Genomic DNA, 18,558 nt, shown 5'->3' on the forward strand with positions numbered 1-18,558 from the left:
TTAGACATTTTGTACCACTGCAGATAAAAGCGTGCAGAACTTCATTTATCAACCTCGGAAGGGAGCATGGCTGAATCTCCATTGCCATGATTCAAACCTGTGCCCTGTAGTTTGCACATATTCTCAGCTTTAAAAATGCAATTCACTCAGCTATGTTACCAGCCACTATACTGTATTGTATTGTATTTGCATTTATATAGCGCCTACTACCCCTGACGAGGCGTCAAAGCACTTTTTCGGCGAGTAGCAGGCTACTCCGGGACCCATAGCGGATTAGTGTTGAATTAGTATAGTGAAACATGCAAGTACATTTTAAGTGGTGGATAGGTTAGTCAGTTATTTGGATTTGGAATGATAGCAGAAGGATAGAGGAGGAAAAAAGGTTTGTATTTATATAGTGCTTTTTACCCCTGATGGAGTGTTGAAGCATGCTATTCAGGAAAAACAGCTAATAGGGTTTGGAGAAGTTGCAGATGATGGCGCTCTACCTATAGTATACGTTACAACCTGTATGGAGATAAGTTATTATGCGTGGTGCGTTAAGAGCGAACGGAATGACCCTAAAACCGTTCCAAGACAATCAAAAGATTACTAAAACTGTAAAACAGCAGAGCTCTCGCAACCACAAAACAGTATAGGGAAAACTATAAAGTGACAATGATCAAGTACAAGTAACGTGGAGGCGACCAATCTGAATAAATAACAAAAAAACAGCTAATAGGGTTTGGAGAAGTTGCAGATGATGGCGCTCTACCTATAGTATACGTTACAACCTGTATGGAGATAAGTTCTGATGCGTGGTGCGTTAAGAGCGAACGGAATGACCCTAAAACCGTTCCAAGACAATCAAAAGATTACCAAAACTGTAAAACAGCAGAGCTCTCGCAACCACAAAACAGTGTGAAACATAAAACAAAAGTGACAATAAAGTAGCAGAAAGCAGCAGATCTCTATGTTCGTGTTCTTTTTCAAAAGGATGTTTAATTGGATCCACAATCAGACGACACGTGTTTCATCGTGTTGAAGTGGAGTCAACACGACTCTTCAGGGCTGATAAAATTAAGTAAACATATGTATAGTACAGATATTAATGGTGCAACTGCTACCCACGCACTTTACCACCGTCACTAGGTTGCGAGTGTGGATGTGCATGGTACGCAAATCACTAAACGGCCACTAGGCACGTAAAGATCCGTCACTTACACTTCCGTGCACGTCTTTATCACTGACAAGTGTACCAGATGTGTTACAGTGAAATGTACTATACATATGTTTACTTTATTTTATCAGCCCTGAAGAGTCGTGTTGACTCCACTTCAACACGATGAAACACGTGTCGGCTGATTGTGGATCCAATTAAACATCCTTTTGAAAAAGAACACGAACATAGAGATCTGCTGCTTTCTGCTACTTTATTGTCACTTTTGTTTTATGTTTCACACTGTTTTGTGGTTGCGAGAGCTCTGCTGTTTTACATGCTATTCAGGAAGCCCGTAAAGGATTAGTGGTGAATTAATATGGTGAAATATGAAAGTAATTTCAGTGGTGGATATTAGTCAGTTATTTGGAGTGAGAAGGATAGCGGAGGGTGAAAAGGGGAAGAAAGGTTTGCATTCATATAGCACTTGTTACCCCTGATGAGTGTTGAATCGCTTTTCTGGTGAGTAGCACGCCACTCCGGAACCCATAAAGGATTAGGGTTGAAAATTAGTACAGTAAAATATGACTTAGCTCACTGATCGACCTTATCCAGTGAGCGTCAAAAGTGAACGGTAGGATCCCTTTAAACAGTGATATGTTGGGTGAAAGGCCAGAAGGGCTGGGGATCAGTCCTACATCTGGGAAAGTAATCATCCTTTATCTGTTCAATGGCACACAACCCAGTATCTTCCATCCCACCCATCTGCCCCTAACACGTGATCAACATGATCAACTTGTCGAGAGAGGCTCGTCAATTTCACAACCTGGCCATTTTACTGCAGGCATACCGACATGTGACTTTGCTTAGAAATGGCTCAGTGTACAGGCTTAACAAATGATCCAATGAACAAAATGCATCTTAAATAGAACAATGTTACAAGCTTGTGCCTCCTAAGAAATAGCTTCCCAAATGATGGGCACATTTTCTCATATATACAGTTTTAGTGGTTTCCTGTTGATTTCAGACTTTATCTGCCTTGAGATTTTTTTAGGGGTTGCTATCACATCCCTGTTTTATTGTCTTGTGCTACTTTCTTACAGGAAATATTCCAGGCATATTGTAGGACTATATTGTATAGACGTGTCCTACTGTTTAATTTGGTATGTGGTACTTTTCACATAAGTAACACCTTGGCACCATATGAGAATCACTTGTATCCTACTCAAGTGTTTGTTACCATTGAATCTGGTTATCTTTGTTACAGCTGGTGATAACATCCTTTGTTGCATGCCTTATGGTGAATAGTTTTTCCCTACATATTGATTGTCCAAAGTACTGTCTATTGAATAGGGACCTAGCCTCCGTTTAACTGTAAATACATAGGGCCTTATTCACAAAGGTAAACTTTGACCCAAAGCATAAGTTTAGACCTGAAATCTAAGTTTAGACCCGAAGTCTAAGTTTAGACCTGAAGTCTAAGTTTAGACCCGAAGTCTAAGTTTAGACCTAAAGTCTAAGTTTAGACCTGAAGTCTAAGTGTAGACCTGAAGTCTAAATTTAGACCCGAAGTCTAAGTTTAGACCCGAAGTCTAAGTTTAGACCCGAAGTCTAAGTTTAGACCTGAAGTCTAAGTTTAGACCCGAAGTCTAAGTTTAGACCTAAAGTCTAAGTTTAGACCTAAAGTCTAAGTTTAGACCGGAAATCTAAGTTTAGACCTGAAGTCTAAATTTAGACCTGAAGTCTAAGTTTAGACCTGAAATCTAAGTTTAGACCTGAAATCTAAGTTTAGACCTGAAATCTAAGTTTAGACCTGAAGTTTAAGTTTAGAGCTGAAGTCTAAGTTGAGACCTGAAGTCTAAAGGTACACTTTAGGTCTACGGTTAGACTTCAGTTCTAAACTTAGACTTCAGATCTAATATTAGACTTCAGGTCTAAACTTAGAATTCAGGCTAAGTTTACCTTTGTGAATCTGGCCCTTACAGTTTTCCATCTAATACTGTTTTTACAAATCCTCACAATTTTCATAGTTTAGACCCTGTACAAACACAAACTTTAACCCTATTCATTTGGCTCTGCCTGCTATTCAAGATAAAAACAAACATCTGAGTCATATACAATTAAATAAAAAAACATGCAGTGTTATTTTGGAGCCATGCCAAGCTCGAGAAGGATGGGACAAATCTGGGCCACACAGAGCCTGCGTTCTTAAAGTTTTATTTTTACATTATAGATTTATGTCAAAATATTCTGATAATCAGAGTCTCTGAAAAGCAATGCTCCAGTGACCCTTTAAAGATTTTTTAAATGGCATCAATAGAGAACACAAATTGTGAAAGTACTGTCTGCACCAACTGCAGACTGTGACTACTGACTTCATACAAGACACATATTCTTTTAATAATATATACAGAACTTGACTGTTATTTACATCCAAGTACACTTGTATCTGTAGAACTTAGCAGCATAAATAATATATTTCTGTTCCTAGGAAGGTAGATAAGCACTACACAAATGTTAAATTATCTCAGATTTTTTTTAACCCTATAATGCTTCATGTTCTTTTGGGATAAGTAACAATTTTGATGTTCTTCATACACTAGATAACCTGAAATTAGACAAAGATGGGAAAGTGGCAATGTGCATCTCTGTGAGTATAGTCACACACAATTTCATGTGTCTGTAAATCACACCTGCAAAAAATTCAATAAGTTCTTAACTCAGACACATTGACAACAAGAGAAGGTTTCCAAGCAGCAAAATACACAATCGTAAAAAAGTAACATCTCTTAACAGGCCAGCCTTTTAATGAACACACCTTATCCGACACACAGTTCTCAAATGTAAAATGATATCCTGGATTAATAATTTGCGAAGAGGCACAAGAAGACCCCCGCAACCTTCCATTTTTCTTATTGCAGCCCCTCCGAGTAAGCTAACAAGCATCTCTGTGGAATCAAGCCCTGAAAACCAGACCAAAGACCATAGCAAAGGGCAGAACTTGCTGTGGTGGCCGATACTGCATGGCCAGTTACATAACACTCCCCCTTTGGTGCAGATAAAAGCTTCTTTTCAATACACAGTAGTTGCCATTGCTATAAGAATTTCGACATGATCTCCTGAATTCTAAATTTCCGCATACGGGCCTCTTTTTATCCAACAATGCTCACACTGACTCCTTTTCTTGCTTGATGAACACTCTAGCGGATCCCTTCAGCAATATGAGAACATTAGGATACATGCACAACTGTCTAAGCAGAGCAGCCATTTTAACCCCTTCGATGCGGGGGTAATTCCCCCACGGTGCGGTGGGGTTAAAGGGGGGGTGAGCGCGGCGCCGCGGTGCTCGGGACGAAACCAGGTCGTCATGAGTCACGGTGGAGCTGTGCTCATGACGGCCTGGTCTCGTCACGACCCCGCCCACTGATTAATTCGCCCGAACAGGCAGGGAATTAACCGCACATGGGCGGAGCAGCGCCGTTATGACGAGACCAGTTCGTCATAAGCACAGCTACATCGTGACTCATGACGAGCTGGTCTCGTCACGAGCACCGAAGGGGTTAACTTAGGAATTTGACTAGTAAAGTGCTGTATCCATCTTCTACTTGCCATTACAATTGTTAAATATTTGGGTTTTATGAAATTATTCAAATTTATAATCACATTTTGCAAACCTTTATATTTTCTTGAAATATTTTCAAATTTGTCAGAGGAATCTGTAGAGAAAATCCATCTATGTCAGTGCATCTGCTTTGAATTAATTATCAAAGTTGTCATTAACATTATGTATTTAAGTACACCACGGCATGCAGTTTGCCTATTAGGATGGTTCCATTTGTTACCCTAAAATCTAGCCCTACCTCCAAGACTTGCATAGCTGCTGTCTGGGTAAGCAAATATATCTGCTATTTCGAACACAGCATTTTTACGTGGGCAAACCAGCACTTTTATACTGCATGTGCTGTGGACTCTCGGGCATAACTACAGGGGCTTTTTCGCTGAGAAAGAAATTGATAACTTAATAGCAATGACAACTACTGCAAAAACAATACATGCATCATACATAGTCAACCTCCTGGTATGCTTACATACAGGACCTGATTCACAAAGGTAACCTTACACTTTCGTGTGAGTTTACTATTTTTCTGGTATTCACAAACTACGGGGCATATTATTAAGAACAGGCGATAAAATTATCGCCGCTTTATCGGCAGGAAACTGCCGCTACTTTAGCAGTAGTTTCCTGCCAATAAAGCGGCGATAATTTTATCGCCTGTTCTTGATAATTTGCCCCTACAAGTTTAATTTTACTAATAGGAATTAAGAAGGAATAGAGAGGCAACAAAAATGCAAACTGTGCAAAGAAAGTACTAGACACAGTATTTGTATGTGTTCATGAACGAATAATAGTCCTTCATAGATGTTCATAAGATGATTTTATTTCAATCTTCATACAGTATCTTGAAAAAGATGAACACAGCCAATGCGTTTCGCCCAAGTTGGGCTTCCTCAGGGCAGATATTATAAATGAAGAGTATACCCAGTAAGGCGATCTTCAGATGGCACATATAGGTCTCTGTGTCTCAGTAACAACTTTATAAGTACAACTGCGGTTTCTCGATAGCAACTTCCAGTACACTATAGCTGGTGAACACTATGATATGTGTCACTATGCATTACGAACAAGTTCCATGGTCAGCTTCTACATCAGTCTCCCAGTCGCGTTTCTTGCCAGAGTTAAGGTCAGAAAACGGTAGTAATAGGAATTGTATGAGTGTGGAGACTCAGCACATAAAAAGATATCCCTCAACAGTTGTAAAATTACTATTAATATAATGAGACTCGTACTTTGTGGATAACTAAAAAGAAATAGTATATCTACACAAAAGTGTACATTTACCTTTGTGAATCAGGCCCACTTTTTCTTAATTTTATGAGATTTTATGCATTGTGTTCAACAACTCACATAAGTGGATGATTCAATTGGCAACCTAAAAATCAAGGAATTCATCGAGCAGTTTAACAGTCAGCAATGAGACCACTTTGCACGTGTGCCTGTGGCTCACATGGAATAGGAAAATACAGTACTTACACTTTAACACATGTTCAGCAAGCAGCATGTTCTGTGCCATACAAATAACACAGCAGTCCAGATGTTCAAGAGTAACATAGGTTTGTAGGTTCATGCTTCATTTCAATAACAAAACATAATTGTTTAGCTTCTTCTCTCGCTAATCATCCTCTGAGCAAGTTTTCTTCATTTCTTTAATTAGTAAACAAAACACACATTTGGGATTATATCATTGCGTATGACAATCACCTGTCTCTCGAATCCAAGACGCTGACGTATACACAATGTATATTCCAAGTCAGCTGTCATATCAAAGCCCCATCTAATTAGCCAATATGGCTAAATGCCAAATATACCAATATTTACTTAATCTTTCTGTAGATCCCAATGAAAAGGATATTTAACAGTCACATCGGATTTAAAGTGCTGATGGGCCGTAATCAGCGGAACTAGAAAAAAAGACGTACCTGCGATATAACATACTGTACATCAATTATATCACAGTTAAATAGCCAACAAAGTAAGGGTCTGGGGTGCAAGCAGGTTCAGACCTTCAGCGATAACAGCATATTATGCTTAGGAAGAGCACTGGCTAAAGTAGTTAGCACATGCACAGTAATAAATACATTTTCTGAATCAAGTCCTTGTTAGATCTCAGTCGATTCGATTCGCTCTAGCCTCGACGGAGTCCACGATTTCTTGTCTTCCGATTGCGGCGACGACGCCTTGGTCGCCATTTCATTCATCTTATGCTCCAGAACCTGGTTCTTCTGGTACATCTCCACATAGTTCAGCTGAAGCTGCTTCTGGTACTGTATAACTTTCTCTTTCTCCTCCTGCCAGGTACGGCGCTCCTCCTCGAAGTCCACAATTTGTTGATCTCTCTGTTGACGCTCCATCTTGAGCTCAACCTGGAGTCGCTCGAAGTCTTGCTTCAGCACACCAACACCATCCTCATTTTGGCGCTTCATTTTCGCCTCGTCACTCTCACAGGATAGAGTGTCCCTCAACTTTTCAGTGAGGTCGGCGCTGTATTGGCCATGGCCCAAACTAGAAAGCGCCTGTTTCAGTCCGGAGAGTTCAAGTTCGCACTGGTTCAACTGCTCGTGCATGTGCTGCGCCTCATTCGTTTTCCTCTGCAGCTCGGTCTCGCAGATCTCCAGACTGACGCTTTTGGTGCTGCATGTGTCCTTCAGTGAGGCTATCTGTTCTTCTTTCTCCCTTAGGAAGGCTTTGGCCTCTTTTAGTTGTGACCTCAAACCAACTATGTCATTCAGTTTCTGAGTGACGTCTGCCTGGGAGTCCTTCAGCTGCTGCTTGAGTAAGGAGATCTCACCAGCCTTTTGGCAAACCTAAATCAAAAAAGAAAAAAAAAACATAAACAGATAGGCCTTTTTACCAGAATAACTCATGTTCAATGACATCAAAGCATATTGAAGAGGTTTGTCAATTCTAGATGAAAATATGAAGAAGCCTTTCATTCAAGTCTCACAGATATCACATTTTACTGATGTTTTCAAACTTCAGTCAATTGATTTTTGACATAGCTAATGCTAAACCCTAACCTGCATTTCAGGAGTATGTTGTCCAGGTCTTTCATTCAAGATTACACTATTCCCAGCCTACCACTACTGTATAACCAGCAAAGGGGCGCCATCCGAAAATATTTAACATGTACCATTTACCTTGTACCGCACAGGATGGTTACCCATATGAAGATATCCCTGTACACTGTATGTATATGTATACATACCATAAATATAAAAACAATTAATTTAAAAAAGTCATCTTCTCTCTGATGTGACTTATGTAGCTACATGCTACAAAATGTAAGAACTCATGCACTTATAATATAGAAGTAACCTATCTAAAAAACTTCACCTTAAGTCACATGGCAAGGCAATAGAGGATGGTGGTTGTGGTCAGGATTCAAGAGAGCGAGGAGGGATTTTAAACACAAAGGATGAGAGATAAGCCTGCTTTACAAGAAGGATGAGTGCTGGAAGTTATGCAATGAGCACATAATAAAGTGGAAATGGCAGAAGATTGTTGAATGAGAGAAGCAAGGCATGCAGTTGAAGGGAGAGTGATTCAAGACAAAGTATACAGATATGTTTGTATATAACATGAACCTATATATATAAGGAGATCAGGTATTTACAGGACTAATGTAAGAGGGTCTCTTTACTTGCTGTTCAATGAGATGGGTTAGTTGCCTACATAGAGATTAAATGCTCCTTGTAGAAACACATCCACATTTCCTCTGAGAAAAGAAGGAGGGATGTAGCATGAAAAATATGAAAAGGTTGTCTGATGGTAGTATACTGTGTTGTGTTCACACAGTGTGTCAGCGAAAGGTTAAGAGAATACTTGATAGTCATAATGTGTGGGACACGCTTACCTACTCCTGATGATCTTGCAAGACATATGACTAAGTCGAAAAAGACTATGGGCCCGATGTAGGTCGCCAATTACCGGTCGGTAACGGCCGATTTGTGCCGTTACCGACCGGTATTTGGGAATTGACATGTAGGTGGCATTTAACTTACAGAATCGGTATATTTACCGATTTGGTAAATTTACCGATTCTGTAAAATACCGAATCGGTAAATACAGATGTAGGTGGCACTGAAAACAGTGCCACAGGCCATTACCGATTCATTATTTACCATGTAATACTATTACATGGTAAATAACGAATTCCAGTGTACATGCACATCTGCGCATGTACACCTGTGCCATGTGGCACACAGACATGCCCTAAGGGCATGTCTGTGTGCCACATGGCACACAAGCCAGTAACAGGGGTGCAACAGGGTGTCAAAGTGACACCCTGTCCCCCTTGTAAAATCGGTAATTTTACCGATTTGGTCATTACCGAATCGGTATTTGCTATTGAATCCTATGGGCTTCAAGGCTCATAGGAATCAATGGCAAATACCGATTCGGTAATTACCGAATCGGTAAATACCGAATCATACCGATTCGGTATTTTTTACCGAATTTCTACCTACATTTAATTTACCGATACATACAGAATTTGTAAAATTCGGAATTTATGAATCGGTAAATCACATTTACCTACATCTAGGCCTATGGGGCTTATTATGAGTTTGTCAGTGCGAGAGCGGGACATCCCCACTCTGCACCGCCAAACCCAAGTATGAACTGCCCACCAGATCAGGAGTTTTCTCCTCCTGGCGGGTGGTTCTTTGGCGTCTCAGGGTAGTGCCTATGAAATAGGCACCGCAATGTGAAAGAAAATATCAGAACCTGCCCGGCATGGACTGCTGCAGTCCATGCTGTGCAGGCACGGGTGTGCATGCCCCCCTGTGTGCATCCGCATGGCGTGAGGCACGAGGGAGCCCTGTAGGGACACCTTTGTTTTCTCAATGACACACTTTTCATGGCGGTCGTACCACCATGAAAAGTGTGGCGGTGAGGAAACTCGTAATATGCTTGGCAGGGCCGCAACAGCCCGCCAAGCAGATTGCGGCCTCAAGACCGCCGCACCAGAGATCCCTGGCAGATGCAGTGGTCCAAGGGTGGCCCGACTGCCCTGGTTGTAATAGGGCGAGTCTGATGGTCTGTGGACCGCCAGGCTCGCAATAACCCCCATAATGTTTCATGGAACCACAGAGGTCTCACAAGACTTACAACTAGTAGCAGCCATCTTGAACTTTTAGGGACCTAAAATTGTATTTTTCAGTACTTAAATAGTACTGCACATGTACCACAAAATGGTATTCACAAACCTGCGAATGTTACCCTCCACCTCCACCTCTCCTATGTAACAAAATAAAAAAATGCTACAGCATAATTAACTTAAATTTCAATTACATCTATTTTAATTCAAATATATTAAATTAAATAAAAAACACATTTCTGAATTTTGAATTAAAAAACGAACTCTCCCCTTAATTAAAATGAATTCTTTGTCTACACTGTCAGTGTAGGCTCCTTTGCTGTTCTCAGCTCCAGCATCTCCTTTGGGCTATCTATGTGAGAAGCAAGGAGTGCAAGGTGGTTGAGAAGAGAGGATCAACCTTTAAAATCTGTTCTGCCCTTGCTAGAAAGGAACCACAAGAAGAAATCTACGCTCATTCTAAGAGGGCAAAATGGACAACCTCAACACTGGCCAATGTTGTTCCTGTGGTAGAGGTTTGTTGCGTGGCGACATGGGCCTCCCTTCACACATTTGCAAAGCATTATTGCTTGCATTCAGAAGGGAGAATGGATAACTATTTCACTTGTTTTGTGCTGCAGGATTTCCTAGTCTAACCACTCCATTAGTCTCAGCACCTGGAAGAGGGTACTGCAGTGGTATCTATTCAGAACATGTTAGCGTGCTAGATCGGTGAAGAATCTGCAGGTAGAAGTAAATGTATAGGCATTTATATAGCGCACTACTTACCCGTAGGGTCCCAAGGCGCTTCGACCGCTGCGAAACCCTTCCTGGCTTCCCTGAGAGATGGTCCCTTAATGGGTATCTCCAGGGTGAGACCAGGCATCCCCGGCGGTCTGGTGGGGCCGTTAGTGAAGATGAGGCAAGCTAATGCCCAGAGTTGCCGAGTGTGAACGCTGATCAGAGTGGGCACCGAGGCGAGAGAATTATCGAGTCCGCTGACCCTGGTCCAGAAACCTGCCGCGCCGGGAATCGAACCCTGGTCCCGGGCCGTCCTCTGCTCTCGGGTCTGCCGCCTCTAACCAGTGAGCCACACTACTTCACTAGTAGCTATCAGAAGATAAATTTCCTTCTCTACAACAATCATCCTTGTGTGGATACTATTCGGTCTACCTGCAGATTCCTCACCGATCCAGCACGCTAACATGTTCTGAAGGCTGGGCATACACTTTGAAACTAATAACTATATATTTATGGTTGATCTCACGCTGTTCTCGTGTCTTTCAACAAAAGCTCAGAGAAAATGGATGGGGAACTGATGTCAGGGAGCCTGAGTGGTGCTACATTGATCCAGTGAGGTTATATCCAAGCTGCCACCAATGATGAGAGAGAGCTAGTGCCTTCTAAAAGTACAGGACAGGTACTGCAAAGTTTTCAGATCCAGGCTAGCATCTGGGAATACTGAAAAGGGAAGGAATCTGCGAAAGATCATTACCAAAGGTAAGTAATTGTTTCTTTGAGACACATAGGGTATGAAGGTGTTAATTGCTTGTTGTTAGGTGAACTTTAGATTACTAATGTGAATTTGCAGCTTATGAAATTGTCACAATTGAAAACTATTCAAACCAGAGAATGTATTTATATTGAATGTAGTAATAAACACATAATATTTCAGAATAATCTTTGCATATGTTACATAGATTCTAATTGTATTAAAGTTCTAGGAAGACAGAGTTTCAGCAGACTGTAGACTCAAAAAGACAGAGATTGTCAAAATGCGACCCAAAAGCAATTTTGGAAATCAGTAATGGACTATAAGATCACTAAAGAGTTCCTCCTGTCTAGTTATCGAGGATTCTGCTGTGCAGACTGAGTCCAGCTGTGAGACCAAGCAGAGTAATGTTATTCAGTCTCTCTGTTTCTTACTCTTAATAACTTGCCTTTTCTGCCTGTTCTTCCTTTAACCAACATCTGTTCGGAGAAGTGTAGAAACAAACATTGCTCCCATTGGATGCGGATTGCAAAGCTAGGGCATTCAGATATCCAGCCGCGGCCCGTGGGGGGAGTTCCTGTAGGGCAGAAAGGCGGGGCGGGGAGGGGCAGGGTGGGGGATGCTAAAACCGGAATATGGATAATTGGAGGTAAGTAAACAATTTTCTGCCCCACCGGAACTCCCTCCACGGGCCGTGGCTGCAGATATCAACCGGCTTGAAAGGGCGTTTTGTCAGATGCAGCAGCTTTAATGATGTCGATTTATTGTGGTGCTCTGGCTTTTGTGATCTTCCTGAAGATGGTGTAGTGATTCTGGAGAGTTCAGTTGAGGGCGGCGGGTATGGCGCTGACACCAATGAAAGGATCAGATGCTGCTGTGAGGTAGACCAGGTCTACTCTGAGGCCACTGACTATGGAGTTTTGGAAGAGGTGAAACTTGCTGGGCTTTGTAGGAGGGTCTGGACTGCAGGTGTTGAAGGGAATGGTGGCGTGGTCAGTCTAGTCAATATGTAGTGAGGCTGACAAGTAATGGTCACTATAAACCTTTGGATGAGAGATTGCAAAGGACACCGGAGAGATGAGAAAAAGCAGTGAGTCGGATGAAAAAGAAAAGTGGAGTACAAAGCGAGAGAGAGCACAGTGGCCGATTGATTATGTACAAGAAAGGAAACCAACACAGAGTGGAAAGAGGATGGGCTGAGGCGCAAACGAGATGGTATTGGGTACCGCAGTACACAATGACCAAGCCAGGGTACCAAGGAACAGTACATATTTGAGAATATAACAAGGCACAATAGGGACAAGAAAGGGCAGCTAGATATCAAAAAGATGAGAGAGATGCTAAGAATAAACTAGATAGAGAGAGGTTGAAGGCACGTGGCAAATGAGTGTCGGGGGCACAATGCATACGAGCAAGAGGAACAAGTGCACAGTTGTTGAGAAAGAAGGCATAAGACAGTATACAAGACTGGAACAAGGCACAACACATTGGAGAGAGGGGAATGGAGAGAAACAAGAGGAGAGTAGGCCACAAGCTAGATTAGAGAGGAGGACTTACCTACAACAATGATAAATGAGACCAAGTCCCATGATGATAATATCAGGGATGCACAAGACAGGTAGGAAAGCAGGAAAAGGCACAAAATGTTTGATGGTCAGACACAAACCTCAAGTTGGAGTGTGAGAGGCTGGTTCAGTATATGATGTACACTTATGTAAGTGGACACCTTGCACTGATCCAGGCAACCCTTATGGTGATTTTAGTGGTCTTAGACAACCTTAGAAAGCTCTATAAGTGGTAGCTGTAAAGGGCAGCCTTCAGGCTTAGTCCAGAAGGAATCAAAGCAGCTTGTTTTACCAGAACACAATCTTATAGGTATAGATTTTTTTTTAACTTGTTTTTATTAGGCACTGCATTCAGGTCATCAATGACAGTTGTCAAGCATGTATATTTACATCTTCATCAGTTGTTTCATTGTAATGAGTTAATGACATGACATCACTTTTTTCTTCGACCTCACTACCCGAAACAGTGCGTTTTTAAATTGACTCTCAATTGCGAAAAACAATAAAACAATAACAATAATCAAACATGGGAATCTATATTCCCCCTTATCCATCCCTCCCCTCTCCCCCACATCCTGGCAGCGACCGGCAGGTATTGATGTTCCCTAATAAAGGCAATCTGGCAATATACCTGAGACTTTTCCACAATCGATCCTAAGCTATGGAACACTCTCCCTGGCGAAATTAAATCAAGTCCATCTGCTTTGCTGTTTCGAAAGGCCTTGAAAACTTGGCTTTTCGCTAGGGCGTACCCGTAGTTGCTTTATACTTATTTTTATGGTTTTGTTGTTAGGCGCCTTGATGCCTTCGGGCTTAGTCGCACATTATAAAATTCTTTTCATTTCATTTTCATTTCATTTCATTTCATTTCACTTGTTTGTGATTCGTGTGTATATGGTGTATAGAGGGCGTTTACGGTGCTGTTGCATTAGATTAACATCACATATTAATACTACACCTAACTATAACATCACTTTTATTTTGCTTTTGCCTTTTTCAATGTATTTTTGACGTAAATAATTTTTTTAATTACCATTTACTTAAACTTGAGTTATTTTAGAATATTCTTCATATTTGATTTTTTTTTTTTATATTTCTTTTTATTAACACAAGGCATCATTTATAGGTATAGATTAAGTGAAAAAGAACCACACAGTGTATTTATAAAAAAAAAGATGTTTTTATTATAAGACACTCACTAACCCATATAGATATCTCCTAGCCGGAGATAAACACAATACTTTGCAATAGAAACAGGTAAGTAGCACAGAATATACGGTGGTCTCCAGGGGAAGATCAAACCACATACTAAATAGTGGTATGTGTACCACGACTCGAGTCAAGTCAATAGTCAGGGGATGTAGATGTGCCGGAGACCCTAGGAACCACCCCAGGATGAGTATCTAGGAGCCCCACGTAGGCCGTGTGCAGTGTAGGAACACATCCGCGTTCTTCGTGCAAATCAATATGTAAGTCACTGTCGCAATTTTAAAGAAAGAGAACCCTTCCCAGTGGATCCTGAAGAAACCCCGTGGAAGACAAGAGGTTGGAGAGCCACCCCACCAGGATACCTGCACCTGAGAAACCGGGTGCATAGGTGTGAAGTGGCATCGGAAACCGTTGTCGAACTGAATGGGAGACTTCAGAAAGATGCCGCTGCTGGAGAAGGTGAAAGTGTCCAGTGGAGCCCAAAGGTGGATTCAAGATGTAAATAACTTTCAAACAGAGGGGACAGTGGTCTATGCCACTCTGGAGTGACCAGTAGATACGGAAGACGAATGCCCACCGATGTCGGGTGTTGCAGGAGAGCAGACGGTGACCTTGACACTGCAGCTGTGTGGACCAGGCGATGCTGTGGAAAACCAGGAGCCACACACGAGATGTCCCACACTGGATGTTGAGAGTTGAGGGGTCGGTGGGCATCAACAAGCCTTGGCAACTGCAACCAATGGAGGAGTAGAAGAAGGTGAAATGTCGGGACCAGTAAAGATCCAGGAGACTCACCACAAGCAGGGGAGTCAGGGCAAGACCCGAGCAATCGGGGGGCCCAAAAGAAATTCAAATCTGACCCTGGACAGGACCCACAGGCCGGAGGCACTGGAGATGCAAAAGGACATCGAGCAGCTACTAACAAAGCAGGCTCACGGAGCAAGCAATGAGGTGTGTTCAAAGATTCTGGTCACTGGAGTGGAGATGCTTGAGGTTGGGGCTACTTGGAGCCCAAAGATCTTACAGGAAGGAAACAAACAAGCCTTTGCAACTGCAAGTTGACGCGGTGCACAGGAGATCGGCTCCTGCGGCTCCGATGAGGGATACTGGCCTAAAACTTGGTGAGAGGGCAGAACAGGCCTTGAGGGATGTGGAGAACCACCACCTGTGTTGCTGAGCCTTTCAGAGTTTGTAGGATACCAGGATCACCAGACTGGTCAGCTTAGTTGCAGTGTCTACAGATGCAGGGAAGTGACTTCTTCACTTCAAGGGAGATTCCTTCAGGGGTCTTCGATGTCCACAGGCCCTGGACGGGTTCCTGTATGGGGCACAGGCACAGGCATTGCAGCAGGCGTGCAGGGCAAAGAGATCAGGAGCAGCAGCAGTCTTCACGGTTGCAGCCTTGATGCCCAGAGAGAAGTCCACTGTGCCCAGAAGGTCGAAGTTGAAGCGGTTTCTGAATTTTATCGTGTCCCACGATGAATATAGGGACCCACCCACAGGTAAGCCCTTAAGTACCCTAAAGAAAGGGTTGAGAAAATACAGGGGGTCCCTCAATAAGGGGCGACTGGACAAGGGGGAGGATACTCCCCTGTCCTTTGGCCAGTTTGTACGGGCAGAGCGGGACCCCATAACTCCTTGAACTGGTGTGGACTGGACTATGCATGGAGGGCACCAAATGTGCCCTGCACGCAGACTATGTGCTTCCACCCTGCCCCAATACACTAAACCCCGTCTTGGAGGTGGTCACACTTCCCTGTGACGGGATACCTATTGTTCTGCCTTGCCCTGCTCGAGCTTGGCTCAGCAGCAGGAGGGCAGAATCGTGTTTCTGGTCGGCAGCAGCCATGTTGTACTGTCCGGGTCTAGAAGACTGGTACTGGGAGGGCCTAACAGAGGTCCTTTTTAGTGCTTGGACTCATACCTCCCACACCGTTTATGGTGTGAGGGTATGATTCCAACATGTTTGATACCAAACACCCACACTGTTCGTTACAGCCAGTCACTAGATGGTCATTGCGTAATGACGCAGTGCCCCTCTATATGTCATACGGCTGTCTCACTTACAACCCAAGAGATGGACTCCGAAGGCTGTAGGGGTGTCCTGCTCATGCAGGGGCACCCTCACACTTAGAACCAAGCACCCTGCCTTCAGGATTGAAAAAGCCTGCTATAGGGGTAGCTTATAGGTTTTAAGTGCAGTGACCTTTAATATAGGGAAACCTATATCGTTCATAGGTGGTGCTAGCACCAGCTTACACAGTCTGCAATGGCAGGCCTGTAGAGATAGTTTGAATGGTCCCACACAGGTGGCATAATACATGCTTCAGCCTATGGGGGTACTCTAGGGTTCCTATGCCCTGGGTACCTTAGTACAATATAATAGGGACTGATATGGGTACCCCAGTATCCAATCTGGGATGTACCTAAGTCCTTACCATAACAATTTAGGGGAGAAAGCAGAGAGACTGGGGTCCTCATTAGCAGGATCCCAGTCAGACTAGTTATAAACAGCATTACACCAAGCAAAAAGTGGGGGTAACCATAGAAGCAGATCCTACTTTCCTACAAGGAGCTACACTTAAAATGGATGAGAAAGGTACCAGGTGCAAGCTGGATGAAAGAAGACTGTGAGGCATAAGACAGATAGGTGAGGTTTATGAGAGAGTGGGCTAGAACACATGAAAGACGACGGAGAAGACCAAAACACACAGCAGGTAGATGGAACTAAGGCACCAGAAACATGAAAGAAGAGTGAGGTCAATGCTAGATGAAAGAAGGGACTGGGCCACAAGGTGCAAGAGAAAGTAGACCAAGGCATAATAGAATTTAAAGAGTTATGAAAAAAGTATGAATTGAAGCAAAGTCCCATTTTCTCCAGCAAGAATACTGAAAGTCAAGAATCTTTTGGGCAACTGTTTGCTACCTTGAAATCATTTACCAACCATGCATGTTCGTGCAGCGACAGGAATTCTGTGACTAGCTTACAACTATTTCAATGAATCAAAAATAAATGTGAAGGCATCAATAAAGATCCTTTAACAGAGGAACTGTCTCTTCAACCAATATCCATCAGACAAGAACGGCGGCTGCAAGATTGTCACGAAGCGGAGCTTCCTGACTTAGACGACCTCCCTGACTCGGACGGACGGGGTGTCCTTGCTAATGCCTCTTCCTTTCCACCCCGTCCGCAGGATCCTTTTGACGTTTCCTGGATCTCCCCGGCTCTGCCTCAGGGGAGTGTACCTCTGTATCCAGACCCTGTGACGCTAGGGGCATGTCCACCTGCACTCGCCCAATCAGGTCAGACGACGTCACCCGATACTGACCAACCGGAGGAGGCGGGGGCGTTTAAGGAAGCTCCGTTCTGGATTGCCGGCGCGAAACCTTCGGAACGCCAGCTGGAACCCGAGGAGGACGCCACGGAGGAAGCCACGGAGGAAGACGGAGCCGCTGTCGTGGAACCGCTGCTGGGACCCCTGAAACCGAGTGACGACAAGCCAGGAGGCCAACGATACTACGAGCCGCCCCGCCACACTTCCAGGGGAGAAGTGTGGCTCCACAAGGTACGGGGGCGTTTTCAAGGGTTGTTCAAATCACGGGGTGGGACGGGGTAGTCTGAGGGTGGTCACTACCGTCGTATCTTGTCGGCCGCCTACACTCCCTGACTGATAGGTTTGGTGTTAGTAACCTGGTGATCCCTCACTACCCTTCCCTCCTCCCACATTTGTATATGTCGAGCCCAGCCCCTAACGTGGCTGTTTTTCTTTCCTTTTCTTTCCGAGTGAACTCCAGCCCTGTGGTCAACGCCCGCTTCCTCAAGACCGGAACCGAAGAGCCGGACCCTTCCCCAAAGGAGAGGACCCTCGTGCATTATTTGTTTCCCAAGAGACTGTCCTTATTATCCCTGAACTTGTCTCGGTGTTGTTAAACCGAATAAAAAGAGTTACAGACCTGCTTCAACTCGTGACGATTCTCATTCCACCGACCCCGTTCCCCACAAGTGGTGCCGTGACTCGGATCATCCAGTGAACCACGCCATCCGATACAAGATGGAGAATCTTTTGTCCCAAATGGAAGCAGACCGGACTGCGTTTTCCCAAGCTATTCAAACTCAGTCCGATAGTATCCTAAAATTGGCGGAAGGACAAACACAGTTGATGAATGTCATAGGACAGGGAAGAGCTACAGCCCCACCTCCAGGTACTGTCGTTCCATTACAGAAATTTAGCACAGGTGAAGACCCCCTTGCTTTCTTTTTGAACTTTGAAAGAGCGGCGAGAGCTAGTTCCTGGCCAGGTGATAGGTGGCCCTTCTATTTGGCACCGTTGCTGACTGGTGAAGCCCAGGCAGCATATCAGACAGTAAACCGGGATGGAACAACTGCATATGCGGCTGTGAAACAATACATCCTCGATAGGTTGGGGGTAGACGAAGAAACCCATCGATTAAGGTTTC

At 43.6% G+C, this 18,558-nt stretch overlaps 1 protein-coding gene across 1 annotated transcript in view; it reads right to left on the bottom strand.

The window, feature by feature from the left end:
- Positions 1-3,338: 3,338 nt before the first annotated feature.
- The window catches only part of LZTS3 (leucine zipper tumor suppressor family member 3), a 165,202-nt gene continuing 149,982 nt past the window's right edge, over positions 3,339-18,558 (bottom strand). The window contains exon 5 of the mRNA XM_078678710.1: positions 3,339-7,561. Coding sequence (XP_078534836.1) covers positions 6,857-7,561 — 705 coding nt within the window. The 3' untranslated portion in view covers positions 3,339-6,856. The remainder of the gene's footprint in view (positions 7,562-18,558) is intronic.

The sequence above is a fragment of the Lissotriton helveticus genome, chromosome 2_2, assembly GCF_964261635.1.
Source record: "Lissotriton helveticus chromosome 2_2, aLisHel1.1, whole genome shotgun sequence".
Classification (NCBI taxonomy): Eukaryota; Metazoa; Chordata; class Amphibia; order Caudata; family Salamandridae; genus Lissotriton; species Lissotriton helveticus.